Genomic DNA, 27,075 nt, shown 5'->3' on the forward strand with positions numbered 1-27,075 from the left:
CCTCTAGAGTAATTCTTGTATTGATTTCTATATTTTGTAGATGCTGCTCACCAGCTAAACTGAAATTTAACTGTGTTCTTGTTCTCTTTCCTCCCATCTTCATTTCTGTTTTAGATGCAAAAGTCATAGGAAGATCCAGGAGAATCTTGGGTTTTTCTCCTATTATCATAGGAAGACATGTTAGAAATATTTGTATGTTGTATTTGGAAGACATCTCCAGAAATTAAGGAAAAGCTGCCTCTTCACTTAGACATCTGTACAGTGTATCTGCCAAGGGAAGACAACGGTGCATGAATATTAATGTACTATACTCTCATACCAAAGATTTTATTAACTAGCTTCATCAATAATTGTGTTGCCTCAAGATGTATTCAGATTTTCAGCTATATATGTCCTTCCTTATGGGAATGGACCATTTATTTTTGTAAATGCTTATTTTAAAATATTTATCATTTGGATAAAAGTATTTTTAATACAAACTCTGAAACGATATCCTATCTGATCATGGGTTTGAATATGTGTATTTTATACTGGAATGAAGAAACACAACAGTTTAAAGAATGCTAGCCTGTCTTTTATGATAATTAATTTAAGAAAAGCACTTAAAAAAAACCAAAACCACACCAAACCACATGCACTCAAAGCCTTAATAAGAAATTGATCTCTATCTCAGGACTGTCTGTTTTGTCTGGATCCTTTATATTTACTACCTGAGCTCAGGTGGGCAATGGCTCCTGCAAAGCTTTTCAGTGCCAGTTACGTCTGTATGCGTAGTCATACATGTGTCCTTGCCATGTGTTGTAGTCCTCCTGTTTGTGCATCCTTCCACCTGCCTTGTTCAGCTTGTGCTCATCATGATTTGAATGCACTGGAGCTTGTTCAGGCCAGCACCCAGCCTGTGAATGTTCTGGGGACTGCAAGGTCAGATCTGAAGCACTCGAAGGAGACTTTTCAGATTTAGCTTTATCTTTTCCAAGTGGGGTGTTTTGGGGACTGTACGTCCAAGAAACTGAAGTAATCCGCAGCATTTTGCAAGGATATCAAATTGTGACTTTATTTTTTAATGGCCAAAAATCCTATTTGAAGAGCTTGAGGTTGCTCATAATGCCATTGAGTTTTATGTTTTTCATCTGTAACTTGGAACCTGAAAAACTTGCAAATACCATCTTCAGTATACAGAATAAGATCAGAGTTCTCGAGGGACATTCAGGGAGACAGATAAGTGTGCAGTGTTTATGATTCTAACCATGGTCCTGCCTAGCTCAATACAAATGGTGGTGGGAAGTGGCACTGTCAGGTGGGTAGTTCTTCAGTTGCTTGCTCAAGAGTGTAAGGAAGACGGAGGTGAGAGCATTTCCTGTAGCACTGCCAAACAGCTTTGCTGCCTGAGTTGCACCATGAGCTGCTGCTGTGCTGCCTTCCATCTTGGGATGGGCTTTAATCATGTCCTGTTCTATTTGCTGTGCCTTTCTTTATGTTTAAAATGTTTTTTCCTCCAACAAACCATCCATAATTTATAGAGTTTGGAATTAACTGTTACCTTCCCCCCTGCTGCTTTAATCCCATAAACGGCACCTTTTAAAGGGGCTAGAAAAAATAGCTCTGAAATCCAAAGGGGTTTTAAGTCTTTGCCTTGAACCCAGCTCTGGAACATCATTACAGGAACAGTACTCCATTTTACATGAAAACATTATCTGCGATATTCTCAACAGTCACATTTCATTTCAAAGCAAAAGCGGAGGTCATAATGCTGTAGGCAGGTTCCTTCTGCTGGGGTTATCCAGCACTTCACCCTTAAATAACAGTTTGCAAATTGTTGTGAACTGTTGCTGAAGCCTGAAGAAGCTGTCAGTGCCTTGTCTGAACTGCAGCAGGAGCAGTGGCTGTGCAGTTGCATGTGGCGTTCCCCCTCACTTAGGCCAAGAGGCTTCCTTGTGCCTTGAAAACCACAGAGAATTGGAGAGTTTATTGAAAGCTGTGGCTGTATTTCTTCTTCTGAGGTTGTTTGAGATGAGGATCTCTCTTAGGAAAAATGCCAGGACAAGCTGTCCCCAGGGCTAGGGCTGGGAGGAAGAACAAGTTTGGATTCATCCCAATACTAGTAACAACCTGGCAGCAAAGAACAGAAAATTATCCGTTCCTCTGTCAGTGCTAGTTTTTAGTTTAAGAAGTGAGGCAAGCTTTAGAACTGTTATGTGCATAGGTTTGTGTAATGTGTAGTCTCTGGAGAAAGCAATGACTTGGTTCCTTTCCCTCCTTTTCCCTGCACTGTCATAATCCTTACAAAAGGTTTCGAGAAGTCAAGCAGAGCTTCAGCAGGTGTTTTGTAGTTCCTTGGGATAGAGCAGAGTGCTGCAGGTGAGCATGTTGGGAGACTTCGTTCCTGAAGGAAGTACATATGTACCTGCTTGGGAGTCAGGTCCTTCTGGGCAAGCACAGCTCTTCTAAGTAAATTACGTACGGCCTGGGTGAGCCTGTACTGCTGTAGACTCCCAGCTCAAGCTGTCAAGTCAAGCTGTGTTTGCTGCTGTAGCTGTGCTGGTATTTGGGAGTGTGCTAGCTGTGTGTGGGGGAAGTTGTCCCACATGTGCAAAATACAGTAGGAGTGTGCAGAGGATGGAGGCTGTTCTTGCAAATGTTGTGGTAAATATACGGTAGGCATAGAGGAGCTAATAGAAAGCAGTCCTGTTTTCAGCTTAACCTCTCACATTGTGCAGCTCTGGTTGGAGAAGAAAAATATTTGCTTTCCTCCTACAGCATTAGGAGCTGCATGGGCTGAGGAGCCCAGCAGTTCTAACATCCACAAACATGACTCTGGGGAAGGAGGTGGGCAGGAAGAATGACATCTCCAAGGGTGGAAGCTTGCAGGCTCTCAGCAGTGCCCACAGGGCTGTGCCAGCAGGGCTCACAGCAGCTCCAGGAGGAACAGCCCCTCACTGCTGTCCCACTACCTACCCAATAGTCTTCCTTCCTTGCTTTTTTCTCATGAATGGGCATTTTGATTTAAAGCAAAGCTGAACTGCCCGTGGTTGTCTCACGCTGCTGAGGTCACAGCAGGATTGCTGGGCAGCCCCAAGCAGTGAGTAGGCAGGCCGAGCAGCTCAGGCAGGCTGGGCTGTCTGCATCCCCAGAGCTGGGACACGAGGTGACAGCTCACACCGTCACTGTGCACAGCTCTGCGTGCAAGCAGCCTGCTATTTAAAGTGCTTTGGTGCCGGCTGGCGTGCCTGCCAGGGAGGGCTCTAATGAAGTGATGATTCACTGCAGGGCATGCGGGGCTGCTCGATAGCTGCTGCTGCAGCATTGGAAGCTGCCTAGGCAGAGTTGCCTTACTTAAGCTCTTTCATTTGTATTTTTTTTTTCTTAATACTGTAATAATTTGAAAACATTAAAGCATTTGGTTAAAAGCTGCAGTTAGATATGCCTCTTACTGCTGTTCTTCATACACAAAAGTTACTCTGGAAACATGTCTTGCCCTAGCTGTGTGATCAAGTCTTGCTGTTATGCAAAGAAACAACAACGGTTTGCTGCACTGCACAGGGCCTGTGTTTTGTAATCATTTATCTTCACATACGGTTTCTTAAATTCTGTAAAAATTAATGGCATTTGTGTTGTTGTTATTTTTAACGTGGTGAAGCTGGCCATGTAAACTGTAATAAAGTCTGTACTGAGCAAAGCGCTGCTGTGTGTGGTGTGATGTGCTTTGGCCCTTCCAGAAGGACCCCAACACACTTCGTCCTCATGGCAGCCATCTGCCCGCTGTTCTCCAGTGGTCAGTTTGCTGTGGGACATGTGGGAAGCCCTGGCTTGGTGCTGGTTTGACAGCCCTATGGATCATTGCCTGTTGAGGCCAGTGAGGACCTATAACTGCATTGCAGGAGGTGGCTCAGATGGGGTTACCTCGACCACCCCTAAAAGGACTGCAGGTAGAAAGAGCATGCAGACAGGCTTGTTATCAGCCTGTTCTTGTGTGTGAGCTTCAAGGGGAGTCTTGCCAAGTGGCAATGAACAAGAGCATTGTGGTTGAGCCATTGCTCTCCTTTGGAGCGTGTCTGCTGGGTGTGCTGGATTAGAGGTCTCCCCCTCCAGCCTACATGATGTTCCTCAGGGCAGGAGGGCAAGGAGCTCTTCTCATGGACATCAGCACAGCCAGGATGTGTGTGAGAAACCAGCATGGCTGCCTGCTGCAACCCCAAGGCCTGAACAAACCTCAGCAGCTCTACGCCCCTGACTTTATGGAGCAGAAGCACAGAGCGGGACTCTGCCTTGCTGCATGCACAGAAGAGCATTTAAGGTGAGTCCCAAGCTGCCCTTTCTATTTCAGAGCACAGGCCGTGGCAGTCTGCAGCTGCAAGAAAAAGCTTTCCTACATTTTGGTCCTGCTAAATCTTTAATATTATCGTGCCCAGCAAAGCAGAAAACTCACAGAGCTGGGCTGCTCCATGCAGGCTGCTGCTGTGGCTGTGAGCCACGGTGGTGGGTGCCCAAGCCCTGCACACCTCCTGCCCTGCAGTGGGGTTTCCTGCCCCACTTTCGTTGTTGCTGCTACCAGCAGCCAGTCCCTCTCCTGCCCTTGAAGAGAGAGGTGGGACCCAGAAAGAACAAGCACGCTGGTTCTGTGCCTGTGGGAAAGGAATAGCATGGCAGCAGTGACAGCAGGTGAGAAGGTGCCAGCATCCAGGCTGGATGACTGTGGCCCTGTGCCACAGTGGCGCTCTCAGAGGTGAGGCTGCTTGCTGTGAGCTTTCCCACGTGATTTTTATCAGCATAGTTTTCACAGTTGCAGCACAGATGTGAAAATCAGATCCTTTCCAGTGGCTTAAATAATTTTCTTTTTTGGTGCCAAACAGTTGGGGTAATACTGGGTGGTGATGGAACTGTTTTTGTCTCATTTATTTTTGGTGCCAGGGCAAACAGCTGGCAGCATTTCAGTAGTTCTGGTGCAGCTCTGAGTGTTGTGGCTGCTTATTTTCAGCTCTTCTCCTAAATATTCAATCCTATCCTGCCAAAAAAGAGGGTTGGGACCATCTCTGAGCTGAAGGACTGGAGACCAGAGGGGAAATGCTGCTGGGGCAGCTGCAGGGCAGAGCAGGAGGAGGTTTGCCTCTCCCATGGGGCTGTGGCACTGCTCTGGGACAGCAGCCAGGCACCAAACTGTGTGTGCTAGGAAGTAATGCAAGAAGAGGAATGCTACAAGAACTGATCTTTGCTTCAACAGCCTGTGAAGAGAAGAAGTGAGTTCAGACTTACTCCCTGCATCCAATCACAAAGAAGGTCATCCTTTTGCTATTCCCACCCAGCACCCAGATGGCAGGTTGGGCTTCAGGTGATTGTGGATTCTCTAGAAGATCATGTTCCATGTCTTCCACTGTTTGCCATGATGTCTGCTGGGTAACCTGTGGCTCCCCTCCTAACACAGGTGATCACCAGGAGCTATAAGAAATGAGACTGGGAGTAGGGCTTCCCTTGGGGCACTGGGATTGGTTCTCTCACACCCCACTTGTTATTTAGCTCAGCTGTGGAGCTCAGCTCTCCCTTCTAACCTGGGAATATGAGGGGTAACTGAATGTGGGGAGGTGATATATGGGCGACAGTGGAGCAAGAAAGGATGCTGGGTTCCTGTCTGGGCTGAGAGGATCTGACAAGAAGATTGTGTGATGGCTGGAGAGCTGTATGAACAAGCACAAACCAATTGGAGGATGCCTTGTTACCAGGTATGTTGTACTGAAGGCTTGTGTGTGTCAGGCAGCTGGGCTGCGGGCTGTGCTCAGTCACCAGCTCTACAGCTCCACGCATAACATGAGCAGGTGCTTTGGAGCCAAGTGTTACAAGGTACACTGAAGGAAGGTCTCTGTATTTGTGTGTATTCGAGTAGTGTGGGATGTGACTCTTTCTGCTAAGTGGTAATTTATAAATAATTACTATCTGTTGGTTTCTGGGGTACCAGTTGTTTCCTGAGATTATTCTAAGGGAAGTTCAAAGTGTATAGTATCCTTCTGTATTATCCTTTTCTGGATGTTAGTATAACAGTGACAAAGCTGTTCTAAACAGCCCTACTTAGCTCTTATAGATTGCTGCTCTGTGAGTGGTGCAGCAGTGCTGCTAAGACTGTACTAAGGCTATTGATTTACTACTAGCTTTGCATTTATTAATGGAAAAGAAGTGTTTGTGGTCTTAGCTATGCAAAGATGGGATCATATTTTAGTATTATAATTTACCTATTTAAATTCAAAATCACTGATTTGAAAGCGTAACAGAGTCCTACAGCAGCACTGTGGTTTTCCCTGCATGAAACCAAACCAAGAGAGCCCATGTTCCCATCAATCATAGTGCAGCTGGCATGCCATACATTGCCTCTAACCTGAGGGAGGTCTGCAGGTTCATTTTAAAGGAGCGGTGTTAAGTGTGAAGGTTATCAGAGCTGAGTTATGTGTATGAATGTCCACCACCAGCTTCTTCTTGCCCAATAGCCTCCAGTATGGAAGCGTGTTTCCAATGAGCCTGTTCTCCTGTGGTTTTACAGATCACACTGTAGCGCCATCAACTCTTGTAAGCTAGCAAATAAGGAAAACATGCATAGCTTTTTGGGTTCTACTGCTCTTTGCTGACAACTTTTTTGTGAATCTTTGAATGCTGGATGTTGTAATGTCTCCATCTGAGCGTTTTATTGTAACATGTTGTACCCCTCTGAGCGCTGTGCAGTGACAGCTGCTGGCAGAGAGCTGTGTCCCTCCTCCTGCACACATCCTGCTCATGGTGCAGACTGTGGGAAGATGTAGCAGAAATGGGATAAAGTGTTTGGATAAATTAAGTGGCCAAAATCTCCTGTGTGATGGCCAAGGGAAGCAGTGACCAGGATTATATTGTTAGATCAGCCTATTCTGTTCAGCTGTCAGCTAGTGACCTGCTTTAGGAAACAAATGCTTGCAGGTCACTTTCAGTAAATAACTGTTGTTGTCCCCTAAAGTAAATACATCTGTGCTGAAAACTTCAGTGTTGTCAGGCCTTGATGCTGAGGGACTAATGAGAACCACCAGAGCGGCATGTGTAATTCTTATGCTGCCCAGCAGCTTATGAAACAAGTAAATAGATGACCTGGCATGAACTGTTTCCTGAGAGAGGCAGTGAAGATTCATTTTGCTTTATTATTGATGACCTCTTTTTAAGTGCAATGTTTGCCTACAACCAAGAACTCTGGAAAAACACAGTAAACCAAAGAACCATTCAAACTGATGTATTTGTTTGCTGTCCCTCAGAAATGCATACCAGGATTTTAAATAAGTACCTAATGTTAAAAAATGGTAATCGCGAGATTTAATTATTTATACTTTTGTCTGATAAAAGATACATGACCTCTAAAGGCTGCAGAGACTTAAAACCCAGATTGCATGTCTGAAGAGATGTTCCATATTTTACGTAAGCACAACAAAACATGTTGTAATAAACCAGTATCCTTCTTAATTTTATTTTTAAAAGCAAACAAACAAACACCCCAAATGTCTGTTTGTAAGTTGAATACTGTTGATATCCAGCAGAGATGGATGACCTTAGGATCAGGCTTTCACGTGTCAGGATTAGAAGAAATCAGGCCTTCTGAAGTTGCAGTCATCCCTGTTTTGCTGTTGCAGTTGCAGCTCAGGGTGACTGAAGGATTTCTTGTGCTAAGCCTGGTTCCAGAAGACTCCAAGTGAGCAGGCATCTCCCCCTTAATGCAGGTCAGCCCTTGGCACTCAGCAATGCATTCAACATTAAGTATTTTTCTCTTCCTCTTCTGTGCCCCAAAAATTGTCTTGGAAGGGTCCACTGGAATCATATCATCACATGGTGAATGTTTGCACCCCAGTGCTCTGCACACACTTATTTTTTCATTTCTACAGCGCAGCTGGTTGGGGAGATAGGATAGAGAGCCTTGCTGCTGTGCCTTGTCTTCCTGATACATCTGTGCTGCAGCCCTATCAGGCTGCTCTCATGTGCTTCAGCGCACAAGAGGGACGTTTGCGGCAACAAGTGTGGCAGGAATGGAAAGCTCCGTTCAAAACCAGGCCATATCATCACCACATATAAACAGAGTATGCATCAGTAGAGCTTTTGTCTGCATCTGCTTTTAGAGCAGTAAGGACAAATCGGAACGTTAAAGCATTAAGTGCCAAAAACACATTGGGTCACTGCCTACAATCACATCTTCCCAAGATAGAAAAATGTTTAAGGTTTCCTGTACTGCTGTGTGGCCAGTCAGTTCACTGCAGTACAGCACTGCAACAAGTACGTATAAACAGTTGACTGGTTTGTATTAAAGAAGGAAAAACAAAACAGTCGTGAGGTCCCAAATACCTCATTCAGTACTTGTTTGGAGCTATGCTTAAATTTGTACAGTGCACATAATTCAAACCGTTGTTTGCCAAATACTGGTTAAATACATGTCAAGTTGAAAGCAACAGAAAAATCAAAAGGAATGTAGCCTATTTTATTACTAGCGGACAAGTTTCTGATTTGTTTCTTGTCAGTAACTGCTATAGAGCATGTAATGAAGATGTGGTACATCAATGGAGCTTGGAACATAATTAAAGAGAAATGAGATGAGATACATGGAAGACAAACTTCTATGAATATGTGCAAGATAGCATTTAATACTTAATTGTAAGGAAATGTATTAGAACAAATCTGCAACTACAAGAAAGCATGATGTAGTAAAGCAGGACTTTCTGACTGCAGATGTGATTCTTTGGAAGTGTAAAAAATTGCCACAATTTTTTTTAAACACCATTACTTGCAATAGTGTATTTAGAACAAGTGTCAGTCCCTGAGCCAGCAGGTAATAACCTGAAAGATATGCGTATATATGTATTTAAAGTTATTTTAGCCATTAACTCATAAAAACAGCTGCAGCAATTGCTATCTCAAAGAGGATAAAGCAAGTCATGAGCTTCCTTCTAGAACTGCAGGCAGGCTCTCTGCACCAGTTTAGCAGATGAAGTTTACCCTGTATCCTCTAGTTTTCCAGCTGGACACAGAATGTGTAGCTAATTTGATAATGTTTCCAGAAGTACATCTAATCCTCAGAACATGGAGTGTAGCAGTAAGTAATAGAGCATTGAGGTTGTCTGTGTGTTTGTGCACACAGTAGAGAGCTTTAACTGTGGTCCAGAGATGAAGAAACAGAAAGCAGGACTACCTGTAAGGAATAACTGGCCAAAAGATAGTCTACTGCTTTAGTTAAAGAATGGAACTGGGAGAGGAAACAAGACACGGCTATGTTGGGAAAAATGGAAGGGAAAACCGCTGTGCTATGGACAGCGTAGGTGCCAAGTGAGTGAAATGAAGGACAATGGGAACATGCCAGACTGGAGGCCTGCAGTTTCTTATCGCCGTGTAAATATCAAGTCACTGCAAAAGCAAAAGGCACAGAAATGGGAGGTCCTGAAATGTGTGAAGTGCCATCAGTTGATGCCTGTTTATGCCACTCTTCTGCAAAAATGATCTATAAATTGAAATGCCAGTCCCCGGAAAAGCAATGTCCTATGGGTCAAAAGCACTCTTTCCGTAGGTGCCAAACAATTTAAGTGTTAACACATTGGAAAGCTCAAGGCACACAGGTGTGTTGCTTGTTGGAATCCTGAGAAGGCTGCTCTGCGTGTCTGGCTTCTTCAGATTCTTTTCTTAATGTGTCCAAGTGTAGCTGGCCCAAGTGCAAGTGGAATCTATGGAAGAATGAATGCTTCAGATCTCTGAAACGAGAAACAAAGATACTGAGATGATAGTGGTTCAGGAAATATAGTAAATGACAAATTTACCTTAGAGGGGGAAATTAAGTTCTCTTTTCATAAGTGTGTGTAGTAGAAATGAGGCTGAAATCCCATCTAAAGTATAGCTTCCTAGCAGCTGATTCCACAGGCCTACTCATAATTAGACCACAACATCCTTTGGATTGAGACTATATGGATTACAGAAGGAGCCCACAAACTCACTGGTGCTTCTGTACAACTCAGCTGTGTGTGAAGGAGACCAAGTCCATGGATAGCTGGCAAAATTTTCAGGGGGAAGTACTCTGCACATTCATACAGCTCATGCACAGTGATGTTCAGAACCCAGCCTCATGCAGAATTAATGTGCGTTAATGCTTCCCCAACTGAACTGGCCTGTAGTGCACAGAGCTCTCCATCAGTCTGTAACTGTTGAGCTGCAGGGTTACTTAAAGCCCTTTGATACTGAGTTCTGTGTTTTGTCTTGTGAAGACACCTGAAATTCCAGTCATTTTTCACCCTATTGTACTTGGGTTTGTCAGTGTAAATTTGTGGCTAGAGTTCAGTGCTGTCTTCATGAGTGCTGTTGAGATGGATGTTCCACCTATCTCTTTGATAATGTCTCAGAGAATCCATGCATTTACGATTAGAACTAAATCCTAATAGTTGTAGAAAAGATGGCCAGGAGTTGCAATTAAACTATCCCATTTCAATGCCAGAACCACACAGGTCTTGGTGAAAGCAGACTCTTTGTCCTAGCTCCCCATCCTGCTCAGCATCCCAACAGATTCTTGTCTGATTTTCGTTCTTATAGCTTTCTGCTTGTTCCTCTTCAGACTAATAGGTTTTAATGCCTTATACCTTACTTTTTGACTGAGTGAGCTTAGAGATTTAAGGGCAATTTGCTTTTCATGTAAGGTGTTAATACCAGCAGAATGTGTTTTGAAAGTCTCAGAGTAAGGCCTTGAGCTGCTTTTGTATAGCAGGTAGTATCTCGAGTATAGCAGGTAGTATCTTGAGAGGACTTAATCTGGAAGTTCACTCAAATACATGATGTTACAAACACATGATGTTACGGGCTTGGCCAAAGTACCGAGACTTGCCAGGAGAATCAAGCAACTCCTTCAGGAGGTTCTCTGAAGGTGATTTGGAGATTTGAGATTTGTAAGACAGAGACAGAGCAATGCTGGCCTGTGCTGACCGAGCAGTGCTATTTTAAAGGCAGATGTTGGACTGTAGCATTTCTTGGGTTACAAGCCTGCAATTTAGATTCACTTCTTGAATTGTTCATGACACCAGGAAAACATGCAGTTTGATTCTCACAGTTCCTCTATTTATCCTTATGTCCACATATCAAATAGCGTCCATCTTTTGGGCTGAATCTCCCATAAACAAAAAACTGCAACTTGGGAGGAAGGAGAAATCGCATTGTCTGCATAGGAACTGAAGGGCTTTGATGAAGTCTCCTACTGTATGTTGGATTTATCAGCCCTAGCAGTTTACTGGCTAAAGATTAAGAGTTCAGTACTCCTAACAGACTGGGTGCCATACATTGCAGAATTTTCCTTCCAAAAAGAAGAAAAAGACATTTAGAGGAAGCAATATATTATTATTTTCCTGATTGGTTTAGTCAGCAATGAGAAAAAGGAGTGGTTAAGCCAGAAGGAAGCCCGTGTCACTTCCTATCTGTGACAAACACATGGGGTCCCTGGCAAAGTTAGGCACTGCTGTCAACTTTTGAACTCTGTGTTTACAAATGCAGGGAACTCCTGCTGTTATTATAGCATAGCTTCTGCTTTTGCAGCAGTCTGAAGACAGCTCATTTATCTGTAAAGTCTGGAATAATAGAGGGAAACTCGCTGCTGTTTTTCAAGTTATGTCAGGGTGGGCGTTGCGTTCTTGTGTGCTACATCCCTCTGTCTTATGGCACAGAGCCCATACTCACCTTGTACTCCCTGCGTTTAGTCTGACTTGGCACCTGGCTTCTGAACTCCAAAGGCAGTGATGAAAATGTTCACAACAACTATAATGAATACAAGTCCAGTTGCAAGGTTGTTGAGGAAATCCAGCTTACCATGTTTTGCAGGGTTGTTAAGGTCATATTTTACTTCAAAGAGAAAGGAGAAAAGAGAGATTTGAGTATATGAATATTTCAAAATCCAGAATAAAAGTCTTCATTATTCATGTAGTTAAATACTTTCTTATATGGGGCTATTTGCAGCACTCATACTTAAAAGGGAAGGATGATTTTGCACTGTCAGTAAAAGCGCTATGGAGAAGATCTTTAATCACAAGGCGCCTAATAGCCTCCAGTAATTAGCATCTAATCTCTGTGGCTGCACAAAGCCATGCACAACATTACAAGGAACCTTCTGAGTTCTTGATCTCTTAAAGTCTGCAACAAAGCTAGATTTCAAACCTTTAAAAATAATTTCAGTTTTGAAGCTTGAAGCCCTGATGGGATGGAATAAAAGTACATTTCCCACAGTTAAACGCTCCAGGCCCTTCCCAGACAGCCCTCTCTCCTTACAGATGCTGGATGTCTTTGTACTGGTGCCCTTCCCCATCTGTACAGCTTTTTCCCTCTCCAATTTTTGCACTGATTCCTTTCAGAAAGCAGTATCTATTACACAGAGGAAGGTTTCAGACCAGTGTAGCTGCAGCACCAGCTGTCTAAATGTTTTTCTCTGCTTCTTGCAGTTCTTTGGTTAAACTGCTACTAGAAGATAGGGAGGACCACACAAGGGAGATACTGTTAATTTACCTTAAGCTTTGATTCTAGGTCTTGCGAAAACACAGAGATAAACTGCACTGAACTGATAACAGACTTGACAGGCTAAAACGTGCTCGTTTAAGGCAAATAAGAATGGGGGGGCTTGACTATTTTAATGTGAAAAACCAAGATTTTTCTCTGCCTCTGTTCTCCCACAGGGAGGAGCTTATACCTGACAGGTTCTTTCAGCAACATAAATAAAACTGGCTGTTTTTTATAATGATAGGTGCATACACATGCTTGCAGCTCTGCTGTGTGAAGTAGATTTTCTTTTTAATATAATGTCCCTGTCAACACTGAGGAACTTAGCCACAGAATCAGGGCTTCCTCACTATGTGAATCAGTTAAGTAAAGTGGTGGCAAACACATCCAGGATGTGGAAGCATTAAAAGCCAGATTCCCTTGGTGTCTCCAATTAGGAAGTCTAATGCTGTTTTGGTCTGAAGGAATTCTGGGCACCTGTTCAAATTCTGTTTGTTGATGCTGTACAGTTGGGCAGGGTGGTCAAAGCACTGACAAACAGTGTGAGGGAACAACTTTAACAGCTTAAGCTACTACACACCTGTGTTGATGTGGAGTAACTTAAGCTCAGCGATATTTGAACCTGAAAATGATTTTCTATGTGTTAGTAAGGAGTTCGGAGCTATGTGGTGATTTGCATCCTAATAGTGCCGCTAAAGAATCCGGTGCTTTCATGTGAATGAAGCAGAATAAATGAAATGGAACATTAATCCTTAAGTATGTAGAAAAGACATTTCAGACAGCTGGCTAGCTTTAAAACTAATAAAAAGGCACTAATGGCCTAACATGTTTTGTGAGTTAAAAGAAATCATGCTTGAAGGGGAACTGCCACTTCCAAAGCTGTGCCTTTGTTTGAATAAGGACTACAGAAGTATTTCTTAGTAGTTGAGGTGGGGCTCTAAATTCTGAAGCAGGATTGCAGCAATCCTATCTCTGCTACTGCAGTACTTCAGATGATACTGTTTGCAAAAACAATCAGCTATTCTCTATGTTTTGCGGTGGGATTAGAATACTGCCATTTCATGCCAACTCTACTATTTCAAACACATGCTTTACTCTTATTTTCAAATGCTAGGACTGCCAAATCACACTCAGGGACAACTTTGAATGTTCCTCAAAATACCAATTTTGGTTAATTAGTTGCAGTTTTTTAAGCTATGTATTCTGCACACGTGATTGTAGAAGGACATAAAGGCTCTTCGGAGGAGTTGTAGTCTCAGTGCTGCTTCAGTCTGAGAGGGAATTTCCAACACTTCCTTTTTCACAGAGAAGACTATGAGCACCCCTTATTTCAGGCTCACAACTGTCTTGGTGTGTCTTTCTGGAAGAGCTGTCTTCAATCAGAAAGTCAAATGGGAGGAAGTCTTCATAAAAGCTAGGAGAGAACCATGGGCTGAATCGGGAGCTCTAAGAGGAAAAGGGCCTATTGGTGTTACATAAAACATTCGCCTGCCTTCTTTGTCAGGGCTCAAAGGTAGGGCTTTAATGCTGCCTTCAAAAATGCTGTTTTGAAGGAGGAAAAGCTTTTAATCCCTAGTAAAGAACAGTGAGAACTTGTAGCTCCTGGGATAAAACTGTCTCTAGGTAAGAAACTGGGTGATGATTTGGACTTCTGCTGGGACTTGTGTGCCCTTTCTAAGAGGGCTTAAGGCAATAGCAAATAGTTCTGTAGGCCAAAACTACTAAACACACACTGTGGAAAGCAAGCTATTGCTGCAATGCCTTTATCTTCGTACCTTCATGCCCACTTCCTATTCTCAGTACCTTTTGAGCTTAGCAAAACAGTATATTCCACAAAAGTTACCCCAACAACATACTGTGTGACTTTGGTGCTCTCAGAGCCCCAGACATAGAACCACTGCTGAGTGCAGAGCCCAGGCTGGGCTCCTAATGCACCTCCCTATTCATGAATCAGTCTGTGTACCACATCACAGCACAGCTTTGGAATTGGGGTTATTCTGCACCTTTTTTATTTTTTTTGCTCACTTTGTCAAAGAAATTACTGAGAAGGAAGCCAGTCTGGTAATTGGAATTGGAATTCAGCCTGGCAGAAATGATAAATGAGTCCTTAAGCAGGCTTTTAGGCTGTAAACAACTAACACAACCACCAGGGAGATGCCTTCAACCAAGATACAGATAAGTGGCTGTTGCTGTTCTTGTTTTCCATGACTCTCACCACACTCCCCAGTACCACGAGATTACTTTTTCTAGTTCCTTTCTGGAATCTCATCTGTGCCAAGTACCTGGGTTTTGCCCTTGTGCCAACTCTGCCAAATGCAGAGGCAGATGTTCTCAGTCTCTTTCGTAAGAGTAAAACAAAAAAAAAAAGCCATGTCAGCAGCACATCAATGTTACAAGCCAGATGTATCCCCATTTCCTGGGAACTTCCTCCTTGAACAAAAAGCTGTTCAGCTGTGAAATAGGAACACGGGCAGAGCATCAGAATGACCATGGTGGCCCATATAACTTAGTAAATGCTTTATGTGAATGCTGGCTTATCGCTTTGTAGTATTCATAGGCTAAGGAAGCTGTTTGGACTGTATTTTGATATTTCATGTCGTTGTTTTGACCAATGTCATGGAATGCTCTTTGGGTAAATTCTTGCATCTACCCAAGAAAGAAAACCTATCTTTCTTTTTAGTTGTAGTTTAACATGGGTTTGAAAAATCATCATTAAGTACATTTCTATTATTCCTTCCCTGGGGGTTTCAGATGCTTTGAATAATCCCCTAAATTTAAAACCATTTTTTTTTAGCATGTGTTACCAAAGCTTTGACTTGATGGCAAAAATGAAAGCAAGCTGATGATGATAATATAAAACACCAGTGTGAAGATGGACAATCCAATCATCATTTCTGTTCTAGAGTTCTATATTCACAATACATTCTTATATCACTTACGCTATGACTGATATGGAATAAATATATCTTGGTCATAAGATTAAGTAACAAGTCTTGCCAAAAACTGTCTTATGAAACTGGGCAGACTGCATGATCGTAACTGACCTACTAATGTTTCTTTTATGGTATTTCATCAGGTTCCTTCCTCCTTTAGACTTTCTGAAAAGAGGAATATTCAGTCTCTTGGCAAATGAATTTGATGATGGTAATCAAAACTGAAGATTACATATAAAGCTGCCCTTATTCCTTTGGTTGAAATATTTCTACGGTCTTAAAAGAAAACATCAGTTCTGATGTCAAGGCTTTCAAACACAACAAGTCTTAAAAATGAATGGAGAACCTCTATTCTCAGGTTGCATTCTATAAGAAAAATACACATCAGGGTTCTTGCATTTGTTACATACCAAGGAATATCAGGAGTACTCCCACTATAACTTGCATTGTGAGCGACAGGCTGATAAGAACAATAAGAGGCATATAAAATGAAAAAGAAGGTCCTTGCTCAATCACAGCTTTCAGCTGCGATGCATTGGCCATCAGCAGTGCAATGTCCAGCATGCTCTCTGCAGCACTCTTCTTGTTTGCGTAGTGGTTGATATTCATAGGCCCATTTCTCTGAAACCACTGCGACGGTCTGTACTAAAAGTGAGAGAAGAAAAAAAAATAATGTTATTCATATCTATTGTAATTAGTGCGGAGAGTCAGAGATCGCTCTAATCATTGTTTCTACCATAAGAAAAGTTAGCGCTGAGTAAGGTTGGGAGGAAGAAACTCCCAAAGACATACTTAAAACCACAGATATTTATTAAATTCACACTCACTGGACACTGCACGTCTGCCTAGTTCTTTCATTAGTCCTGAGCCTCATTTTAAGGATTTTTGTGGGAGTTGGCCACAGTATGAGCTTCGCTTGACCTCTTTTCCTGCTGGTTCTCACTCTGCCATGCCACCGTCCAGCTCCTTATACAGACAACAGTTTCTGATGAAATATCGTATGATTCGTGGTTGCCAAGCATTGCCCAATTACAAGGGTATTTTTTTCCCTTATCCCATCAGCACAGGCCTTTGAATTCCTGAGCAAACAAATAGGAAAAAAACCAACCTACTGCAGGGCAAAACCAGGGCTGGTTAATCTGAAGAGATGGATAAAATGAGCATTTCCTGATGATGATTCAGGTGACCTAACCTGAAATTTGGCAGCCTGTTTCCTGTGGTTCCTAATTCCCCATGGCTTAGATGCAGCTTAGGTGACTAGGCTCGGTGTGGAAGCCTAACCCCTTAGTTAAAGGAAGGTGAGGTGCTGCTCTTCTGCAGTCTCCAGACAGTTTAGGATATTACTCTTATGGATCTTACTTGTAGACTTTATAAAAATAATATTCAAATTTATTTCAAATTTATTTTGGCTGACTGCTTCCAACCTGCTTCTGAGAGATGTTTTTACTGCACAACTATGTTGTGCTTGCCAGAAAATACAGTGAGGGAAATTTCTTTTTAAAGAGAAATGCAGAAAACGCCCTTAGATTGCTCTCTTTAGCGGCTCTAATAACCATCAAATTTCCATCTCCAGAGCCAAGTTTGCCACTGACCAGACTTAAAAGCATTTTATTAAAAGGATAGATATTGATACATAGAGCAAACACACTCCCAGTTTTTCCAGGGCGTTCAAATGCCCAACTTGACCTATTTTCACCGGACATGCTGTAACCAACCACAGTCTAAATATTTTACTGAGAGAAAAATATCATGGGACAGCAGCAGACTTCTTTTTTGCAGAGGGAATTAAACCGTGTAACTGTAGCTTCATGCAGATGGCTTGTTTACTCTTCCACTGTTCAGAGAATGGCTCTGAAACTGATACCACCTTCAGTTGGGAAGAACTAGTTAAGAGTTTGCTTTTGTCTGTGTTCTGCAGCCTAGAAGTGAAATTTATGTGATTGGGGAGGGTCTGTCCTCCAGTTCGTCACCTTTCCTCTTCCCAAGCAGTCTCCTCTCTCTGCTCCCAGCCCCACATAGCTGCTCTAGCATTGGGATATTTAGAGTTAGTGTTTGCTCCTAGTATAGCACTGCCACAAGCCAAACAACAGGTAAGGATGCTAATTTCATTACCTAGAGCAGCATGGAAGATACACTGGCAGTGCTCACTAGAAAAATCCAGACTAAGATTTTTTGACTATGAATTGCACAGAATAAAAGATTCATTCTTGTCTTACACAATGTGTAAGACAGGGTGAGGAATTACATGTGGAACAGCAAAACCTGACTTCTGGGCATGAGTTCAAAAGAAACTCTTCTTAACCAGTGTCAGAATCTATTTTGCAGTGACTTCTTAATAGAGGTAATTATATTTTCTGATGTCTAGTAGCTGATTAACTATTTCCTGATCAGAAACAAACAACGAAACCTCTAAATTATTCCTTGAGCTTACAAGGCTTCAATATGTAACATAGGCAAAGATTGTTTGGGTAGCTATGCTCCAGTCTTAATCCTGATGGAAGCAGGCTGCAGCAGGAGTTGTGCTGGTAGAGAACTGATAACAGCTTTCACTCTACATAGGAATGGGACTACTTTAAGAAAAGTTCTATTGAAGAATAAACAGTCTGGCCTACATCTTCCTTTTAGTTGCCTTTATGAGACACTGGGCTCTTCCTGTGCAGTCAGCAGAATGTCAGCTCTTTCTTTTCCGGGGCAAGTATGTGGCTGTACAGTCAGGACTTTGTAGTCTGTTAATCCCTTTTCTGCATGGCCAACCAGCACACAGCAACCAATGGCATTTGAACTGCTATGGAAGCAAAAGCTGGGTCACCTCTGAACTCTGATAAGCAGAGAAGACTTTAGCAAAAAGAAAGTAAAACTTTGTACTTCTAGCATCCCAGGTCAGCTGTTAACTAGGTGTGAGTATAACAGATGGCATTTTACTCTGTGAAGAGTCTTCCAGCCAGCAGTGCTGCCAGCAGACCAGGCACAGTGGGAGCTGGGTGCAGGGAGGGCAGAAACCCCAGGTCTGTGGCATGGAGTGTCCTTGGCTGTGCTTTGTGCTTGGAAGAATGGTGTGCAATCATGGAAGCTCCAGAAATGGTTGTTCCCCTTTTTTTTAAAGAAATGGAGTCTCCTGCCTCGTGAAAGGAAACCATAAAACCAAAAGAATGCAAATTAGCATGGACTTAAGGGAGAACTTGAAGGCAGCTGCCCAAAGGATCAAAACAAATGCAGGCAGTACTTTGGCAGCAGTTTTTAACAATAGACAACATGTTGCATGGCAATATATAGACAGGCAATGAAAGGAGAGCCGCTGCCTTAACCCCTGGTTAATGATAGTCCTGCATGACAGAAATTACATGTGCTGCTATATGACTTTGTGGTTTTGGGAAGGTGCCATATGGCAGCACTGAGTGGCAGTTACTGTGCTACTGTCACCTGCTGGGATGCAGGGAGAGTGAAACCACTGCAGATTCCTTGTGAGATGTGCAGTTGCCACTTGGCAGAACAGCACGTGTGCTGTGTAAGAGGAGTCCCGTGACCTGTTTTAGTTGTGATGTAATCATAGCAACTGCCTGGTACAGATGAACTGATCACTATGCTTTGTGTTGCCAAATGAGTCCAAGGAAAGGTAGCACTTGTTCACAGGTGCATGCACAAGAGCTGTGTGCAGCTGCTCTGTCTCTGGGCAGTAGCAGCACTCGGTGCTCACAGGGCAGTCAGCTCCCTGACTTGTCTGGAGCACTGCTGGGGTGATGCCAGGATGCTACACCAGAAGCTGATGCTTTCTCCTTCCAGAAAAACAAAGCTCATATTTACTTCTTCACGCTGGGAATTGAGTTTTACGATACATCATCTTACTGACAACTGTGTGGGTACAGACTTTGCTTTGCTTCACTTGTTGCCTTAATGGCACACCCAGAATAACCGAGTCCCCCTGAAATACAGAAAGGGTTTATTCACTGTGTTTATTTAAAAATAAACACGGCACTGAGGTAGATGTCCTTATATGCTGAGTTTGAATCAGTTCTAAGGCACACCTGGTGATTTAACAGGAAGGAAACAGTGCTGAAAATGGAAACCCTTGAGAACAAATCATAAAGTATCTTTGTTAAATACAGCGACCTGTTAAAGTAAGGATTCACACTTCTATTACAGCAGTAAATTGCTTCATGTGACAGTTTATTTGGCTGCTTGCTGAACAGGGTATTTATCAAACACTAGTGACTGCTGAAGTAGTCCAAGTACTCAGGAAGGCCACGGTTTTATTCAGGATGATTGGGTGGATAGCAATGACTATCATTTATATATTCAGAATAAGGTTTCTAAGACCTGTGCTTCTGATGAGTGACACCTGCTTTTGCCTTTGAGTACATTTACTTTGAAACAGTCTTCAGAATCCCTGGCTTGCTCTAATTCTGTATGCAGTCTTCCTCCTACTTTGGGTTAGTGATTACTGCAATTGTAGGGCAGATTTTATGCACTTAGAAGCCAAGCAGCCTTACTTTAAAATGAGACGGGATGAACTTTTGGTCTGGTTGCTGACCAGTAGAACCTCAGGAAACTCACTCTGTGATGTTGCAAATCCAGAAATGCTTGTGTTTAGGGACAGTCCCAATTTTCAAATGATGGAAAGTTGCTAAGTAATAACAAGGCTGTGCAAAATATAAGGCCGAGTCATGGAGATCTCACAGTGAATGGTTCTTTACTATGTTTTGAAATAGTCTAATTAAAAATAAGCTGAAAACATTTAGCAGAAAGTTCCAGTTATATCAAAGAAGGGTCAGACATAAAAGAAATTACGTAGAACTGAAACAAAACACAGTTTCAGAGCTTTTAAGTTTATTCCTTCCAAAGCTAACCCAGCTGTTGCAAAACTGAACCACTGACTTTATAGAGTTATTCAGTAATGCTGACAGAAGTAGAATTTCTGTCCCAGTGTCTGTCATCTACACAGCAGAAATGCAACAGGTCAAGATGTGGCCACTGAAATCAGACTTCCCCTTCGTTTCAAATAATTTTTAGATATAGAAAAAAATAGGGAAAAATATTCTACATACACATAAAAAAACACATTCTCCCAAGGCAAATATTTTCAGTTGTGCCAGTCATACAGTGGAATATTAGATCCTGTGTACACCTCCTTGGGAAGATGTGATTTCTTTCCCCCCAGCAAAACATTAGAGCACTTGTTCAACTTAGCACTGACTCATAAAAAAATCCCTAAATCTGGCGCTGAATCATCAGTGACGTTTCCCATAGGAATTCCATTTGGGGGTGATCTGTCTGTTCAAGTACCAACCTAACACAGCACTACCCAGCTTGGGAGGCTGCTGCAGTCACGTCTGGAGGCATTGTGGTTGCAGGTCATTTAGAAAATGTATATTAAAAACCAAAACAAACAAAGTAACACTTCAGCCTGTGTTCAGCTTCCTAGCGCCTTTAAAAGCCTATATTGAAGAAGAGCCACACTGTATATGGAAAACAGAAAATGAAAATACAACAAAAGCTAACAAGTGGTAGCTGTATTAATTCTTGAGTTTTAAAAACCTTGTATGAATAGAAGGGAAAGGTACAGACATGTTAGCTCAGGGCAGAGCTCTGTTTTCCTAAAGCTGTGCTGTCTCCAGGACCAAGTGAGAGTATTTTTGTTCATTAGATGACATCAGTGATCAGCACACCTGATGTCTTTGAAGCAAGTTATAAATGAGATTTGTCTGTAGAGCAAACTGAACAGGAGCTCATCACTGGGCAGTGGGCTGCCTGTCTTATGTTGCCAAGGCACTGCTTGTTTGTCCCAGCTGCTTACTTGTGAGGCTAGCACCACGATGGGAGCTTACATTGGAAGTACACTGTAGCATATAGGAATACACAATTTCATTCCACGTGCAGGATGATTATTACAAGTTCTTAGAAATTTGAGATTTGTTACTTGTGTTACAATGCCAAGAAGCTGACAAGTCCCAAAGTAACTTAGGAATTCATATACCAACTTGAATACGTTTTCAGCTACAATGTGACTATTATAGAAATCAAATATTCCACAGCTGTACTCTTTAACCATCCAATAGTTGTTCACTTTTTTTCCCACAGACCCGTAACTATTTCCACTGGCATTTCTTGCCATCATGGGAAGGCCAAACTGTGCTAGTTTTCACAGCAAAGCAGCTCCTGGACTGTTTTGATACAGGGCACGAACAAAGGAAGCAAACACAGGAGCATGAAAAAACAGTTACTATTGGCATTGAACAATTCCTTTGCACAAAAGGCGAGCACAGCTTCCAACTGTAATTAATCCCATTAGTCACTGAGGTGTGCCAAGCCAGCACAGGAAGAAATGCCCAACTTCTTTCTAAAACCATGACAGTTGGTGAAAAATATTATCCAAGTTAATGACCGAGTTAAAATAAATCAAATCTAGAATGAATGTGACCCCTCATTTGGAACTGCAGTGAGCTAACAATGCAATTATTGTGCTTCTACCCTGCTTTGAAGGTAACTAAGCCATTTTTTGCTCCGAAGGTACCTGCATTTTGTATCAGCTATAGCAAAAGAGGAATTCATTGAGAGAGTGATGTACAAGAGAATATATTTTGAGGGCAGGGCAGATACTAGGATGGGCATTATGAACTTCAGGGCTACCAGAGATACTGGCAAGCTCTCCTTATAGCAGGCACATAAACACTTTCAGCTCCAGTCACTGCAGGTCGAGGCCCTGTAATTGTTTGTGTGAATTCTGGATTTGATCATATTCTTATGGTATCTACTCCTCAAAACTTGTTTTTTAAGAAATCTGTCCTGTTTCATCTTGTGCGTATAATTTCTTAATATATATTTGAGAAAATGAAGTAGTTTGGGAAGTTCTCTGAAGTGCTAAATAGAGGGTATGCATAACACAATATGAACTCTCCCTGCTTATTCTTGCACAGCTTTTATGGGAAAACTCTAGTGAAACAATAATTGCACGCAACTGGAAATGAAGCAAAACAGGAAAGTCATGAAAAATTCTTAGAACAGACCAAGATTAAAAAAAAAAAAAAAAAAAAAAATCCCCATTACTTGTGATGCAATCCTGAGTCTGGGTGTTAAAAAATAAATGCAAATTCTGAGAAGTCAGTGGCTTAAAGGCCAGCAGTTTGATCTGCGCGTACTGACCTTGTTTCTTTTTAGATACTTTCCAGGATTTATTAAAACCAGACTGTTTGCTATTTTTCTGGTCTGTTGTCCAGGCCTGTAAAGCCTCCAGGAAGGGAAGGCACAGTCTTGCAACCACCTGTGACCAGCCAGCTATGTGGGTAGTGGTTTGGTGCAGCTGTTCCTGTGTGGCAGCCCTTGGTGAGTGAGAATGAGAGAAGCTTTTCAGAGTTTGGGCTCTTTCAAAAGGACATGAAAGGTGCTCTTTTAGCCGCTTGGTGTTTTAGGAAAGCAGCACGCTTGGAAAATACCCTTTACATGTAAACATAATATGGGATGAAATGCTTTCCAGTGCACATCTCTAGGCATGTTTTGACTGCATGGAGCAGTGAAAAGCTGTGCTTTCCCTTGTTTGTATGTGGATTACTGCATGCAAATAGGCATGGGCAGCTCAGCTCCTGCAGGAAAACCCTCCCAGTCAGAAATCATAAGAGCACAGAATGGCTTCGGTTGGAAGGGACTTAAAGATCAACCAGCCCCGAGCCCAGCAGCTCAGGCTCCTCTTTTAGTTTAAAGCCATTCCTTCCTGCCCTATCAAAAACCCCATCAGAAATCTGTCTCTGTACCGAGATTTTAGCTAGGAGGACATCTGATGAGCTGGGCGCCAGCCCACGCAGGAGCTCTGCAGCCACCGTGCCAGGCCTGAAAAGGATTTTCCAATCTTTCCCAGGCCTGTCTTTGATCCAAGGCAAAAAGAGAGGCGTGCACAGTACCCCACGGAAAGGGGAGCTCCGGATTGCAATAACAGCCTCCGGGATCGCCGGCAGCTCCCACGTTCCGCACTGACAGCCCCAGGGCAGCTGCTGCCGTGCTGAGCTTGCAGCAGCCCGCTCGTCCCACCCCCCCGCCTCGGTCCCTACCCGCTCGACCACCGCCGGCTCCGCTCCCTCCGCCCGCCCGTTCAGCTCGTGGGTCTCGCCGCTGGAGTCCATCTCGGCTCCCTGAGCGGAGCAGCGGAGGCCTCAGAGGCTGCTGCTCGCAACCTCTGAGAACCCTTTTTGTATCGGCTCCCCCCTCTGGCCGCGGTTAAGAGAGAAAGTTTCCGGCAGCGGAGAGGAGGGACGGCCCGCACCGCGCACACACCGCCCCGGGGCTGGGCTGCTCCGGCTTCGGTGCGCCCTTAGTGCTATCGGGAGCCAGGCAGCTCCGGCTGTGGGGCTGAGAACGATTCCTTCTTTAGTACGCAGCAGGGCTGGCAGCCTGATGCTCATCTGAGCTGAAAATGCTCTCCGGTGGTTTGTGCCAGAGTCTGGAGTACGATGTATCCCTTAGGTTAACACCTTCCGAGTCGTCTGTGTTACAGACTGTTCTCACGGGGTTCAGTTCAGTCCCTGAATAGTGCTGAAACATACTATACAGAATATAAACAAACACATACCAAAAACGAAGTATAAACCCAGCTCCAGCTACACCATACTTGTAAGGAGATTATATGGAAGCTTTACTTTCTGCTCCTCGATCATCAGCATGGGATTTTGGCAGAAGTAACTTCTATAGAAGGAAGACCTGGCTGCGTTGCTTGGTGTGATTAATAGAGAGCTGTTTGACCTATGCTTAGGAACACATTGCATTTGCAAAAAGAGGTCTGGGCACTTGGCTGTTTTCGCTTTACATCAGGTGTGTGCTTGGGAATTGGTCCTTAATCTGAGCCTCACAAATGTGCTCTGAGACAGTGCCCCAGCTGCAAGGAGAGCAGGAAGCTCAGTTGTGCATGTGTGCATCTTGGGACAGAAGATGTATGTGAGGTCTTGAACAGCAGTGTGCGCTGCTGTGTGTCTGCCTTAAAATGCAGATGTAGGAGTGTTGTGCCACATCAAATATTGCATGCCATATCACTGCAGTTTTCCTCATGCAATAGATGGTCGTGCTTCGTCTAATATGAAAGCATTACTGAGAAATGGAAGGGTGGCACTGTGGTGATGGTCTTAACGTTGTATGAGTCTTTGTGATTTTTCTTGTCCTTTCAACTTCCTGCAGTGGAATTCCAAAATTCATGTTCATGTCAGCATTGAAGTGCAATGTCTCCTCACTGTTGACTTTTATTTTTCAGCTGACCTTAATTTTTAAGTTAAAACAGGCATTAACTATCAGCTGAATTCACTTTTAGATTTCATGGAAGAGCATACAGACAACCAGATGTGGGTGATCACAACCTAAGCGCAAGTTGGGTTTCCAATCTTAATGCTAAAGGTCAAATAAGTTTCCAGTTGAACTGTTCTCAGAAATGCCTTGAATTAATAATTAATTTTCTTCTTAGAAAATCCCCTTGATGAAGCATGCAGTTACAAGTTACTGTCTTCAATTGGAATTATTGAACTGGGCTTTCTAAGAAGCCTTCATCCATCTTGATTCCTTGCAGCCTTCTGTGCTTCTCTTTAGAACAGAGGGCTGGAAAACACTTATTAAGAGAGAGAAATAGAATTTTGATCATTTCTATTGGTAGTTGTAGAGGTTTCATTGACCTTGATAAAAATATTCTGCCATTACGCCTAAAAATTAAGGGTCTGCATTCTGGAGGTGTCATTTAGGAATGGAAGGTATCTTGGAACAGAAGATATCCATCCTATCTCACATTTGTATTGCACAGATGTGAACTGAAGAGATTTATGCAACCAGGAACTGTTGTTGGCCTTTAGGAAATGGGTGCAATCCTGCTGGAACAGAGAAACAGCTTAGCCTGAGTCTGAAAATACCTGAGAGCCAGCATTCATGTATGGTCTGAAACTGTCGATTCTGCATTACATCATTATATTGTCGTGCTCATCAGCTCAGTGTCAATTTTAACAATAAACTTGAACACTTTTTCCTGTTACCCAGCCTTTGAGTTAGTTCTGCTGTATTAATAATAATAACCATCATATTTTGCTGTGATCCATATGGAAAAATAGCTGCAGACTCAAGCTGGTGGCAGAGGAGTTAATAGGCTGGCGAAGCGATCAGTCAGTCTGCAGCTGTGTGGTGACAAAACTATGTGGTAGGTCTTTCTTGTTTGTGTGGATTTGAGCATAGTCATTATAAAATGAGAACTCTGCAAGTGTCATCACATGGGTCTGAGTCAGGAATTTTAGTGAGCATTACAGAGCGGGTACTGGAGGCTGCAGAGAGGGTCCTTGGGACCACTGTAACAACCGCCATTGGAACCTGGATGGTGGTTTTTAAGAGAAAAAAGATGCGTTGTTCTCCATCTTTGCAATGTGGTTGTTGCAGTCTGTATTTGGTTCTTGAGCCATAGGTCATGGATAACAGTTTTGGTTTTGTTTCAGAAGTACTCTATGTGACAGGTGTGAAACAATGTTAGAATACTAATGAAACCTAACCAGAGAGAATGGCATTTTGTATTGTTGCTAAAATTGCAAGGTTTTGTGGCAGCATATATATATGCTTATATCTTAAAAGAAATATATATATATATATATATATATATATATATATATTTCTTTTAAGTTAGGCCTTCATTTTCCCTGAGCAAGTACCATTATGTGTCCAAAGACAGAGTGTTAGTAAGCCCAGAATAATACATACATGGTGCTGCCTGCTGTCTGTGGTCACTATTAAAACAAGTCATTCTGCAAAGTGGTACTTCTGCACTAGAGCACAAGTTTAAGTAAACTAAGTGGCTTTTGGGATGATTGCTCTATGAGGAAAACAGACCAGCCATTCAATGAAGTAAAATGAGGGAAAGGTTTAAGGAGGACAGTGCTGGTACTGAAGAAATGAGGCAGTCTGAGTTAACTGACATGAATGGAAAGGTTGTGACTTAAGAAATGGTGTTTGATATCAGATAGAACTGGCTCCATCAGCACGTCCTGCTTTGTTTTACTGGCTTGTAGATTTATTATGTTCATGAAATTTTATTTCCTTGCTCTGTCAGCTATCCTCAGCAAAAAAAGGCTTTCTCGCTTGAAAGATGTGGTTAGTTTATCTTTTGGGAAGGGGTGGATTTGTGTTGTATCATTGCAGCTATTTGGGGCAAAAGCACATTATTTTGTGCTGTTTCTTCCTTTTTTGGTTTCCTGTTATTCCTCCAAAAACTTGCATTCCCCACCAAAAATCACATTTTATTCTCCAAAAAACTGGTCTTCTAGAATTAACATTAAAAATAAATTGGTATGTAATGCTTAGTTTATGAAATATGTCTGCCTTTTCCCCACAAGCTTAAATGAACTGTAAAGAAATAGCTATTCCTAGTATCTGATCTCTTCCTTGAGCATGACTCCTACCAAGTCTAGGGAAGAGTCTTACTCTTTTTTCATCTGTTTTCACCTGGATGATATGCTTAGTTGTTTGTGCTCCACTGATCCAACCACCTGCCTGATCCTTGCTCTTTGTGTAAGTAAGTGAACTGTTCAGGGAGAGGATAGACCAAAAGGAGTTTCCATGATGCTGTCTGTGAACGGCATGCCAGGATGCAGTGCAGATATTCTCCGTGTAAAGACAAGCAAGAGATTTGTCCTGCCTTTTATTTTCATGG

General features: G+C 42.7%; 2 protein-coding genes across 22 annotated transcripts in view; one reads left to right on the forward strand and one right to left on the reverse strand.

Moving 5' to 3' along the window:
• CARD19 (caspase recruitment domain family member 19) overlaps nucleotides 1-27,075 on the forward strand; it is a 66,420-nt gene that overhangs the window by 14,694 nt on the left and 24,651 nt on the right. For 12 of the 19 annotated variants that reach the window (XM_015874812.3, XM_015874816.3, XM_015874818.3 and 9 more), the window contains one exon: nucleotides 115-3,676. The exons of the other annotated variants lie outside the window; for them this stretch is intronic. In XM_015874812.3, the coding sequence (XP_015730298.2) occupies nucleotides 115-227 (113 nt within the window). In that variant the 3' untranslated portion in view covers nucleotides 228-3,676. Of the gene's footprint in view, nucleotides 1-114; nucleotides 3,677-27,075 lie in introns of those variants that run through there. 19 annotated transcript variants of the gene reach the window in all.
• On the reverse strand, nucleotides 7,436-23,606 carry NINJ1 (ninjurin 1). Of its 3 annotated transcripts, none has more exons than XM_085516530.1 (4): nucleotides 23,465-23,606; nucleotides 15,839-16,068; nucleotides 11,686-11,847; nucleotides 7,436-9,725 (listed from the first exon to the last, which is right to left on the reverse strand). In XM_085516530.1, exons 2-3 carry the CDS (start codon nucleotides 16,035-16,037, stop codon nucleotides 11,702-11,704), a joined length of 345 nt encoding a protein of 114 aa, XP_085372656.1. In that variant the 5' UTR covers nucleotides 16,038-16,068; nucleotides 23,465-23,606; the 3' UTR covers nucleotides 7,436-9,725; nucleotides 11,686-11,701. The 3 variants fall into 3 exon arrangements, with proteins under 3 accessions (XP_085372656.1, XP_015730313.1, XP_085372657.1); XM_015874827.3 differs by having other exon boundaries at nucleotides 15,839-16,073; XM_085516531.1 differs by lacking the exon at nucleotides 23,465-23,606 and adding an exon at nucleotides 16,256-16,394 and having other exon boundaries at nucleotides 15,839-16,073.

Source organism: Coturnix japonica, chromosome 15 (assembly GCF_054131305.1).
Source record: "Coturnix japonica strain WE chromosome 15, WE-NBRP24, whole genome shotgun sequence".
Lineage (NCBI taxonomy): Eukaryota > Metazoa > Chordata > Aves > Galliformes > Phasianidae > Coturnix > Coturnix japonica.

What these genes read in the sequence shown, in the direction of transcription:
- NINJ1 (XM_015874827.3), bottom strand. Translation starts at nt 23,536, where the DNA reads ATGGACTCCAGCGGCGAGACCCACGAGCTGAACGGGCGGGCGGAGGGA. An exon ending in AGCCGGCGGTGGTCGAGCGG is followed by an intron (nt 16,074 to 23,464) that starts GTAGGGACCGAG and finishes TCTCACTTTTAG; the next exon opens with TACAGACCGTCGCAGTGGTT. An exon ending in AGTACTCCTGATATTCCTTG is followed by an intron (nt 11,848 to 15,838) that starts GTATGTAACAAA and finishes TTCTCTTTGAAG; the next exon opens with TAAAATATGACCTTAACAAC.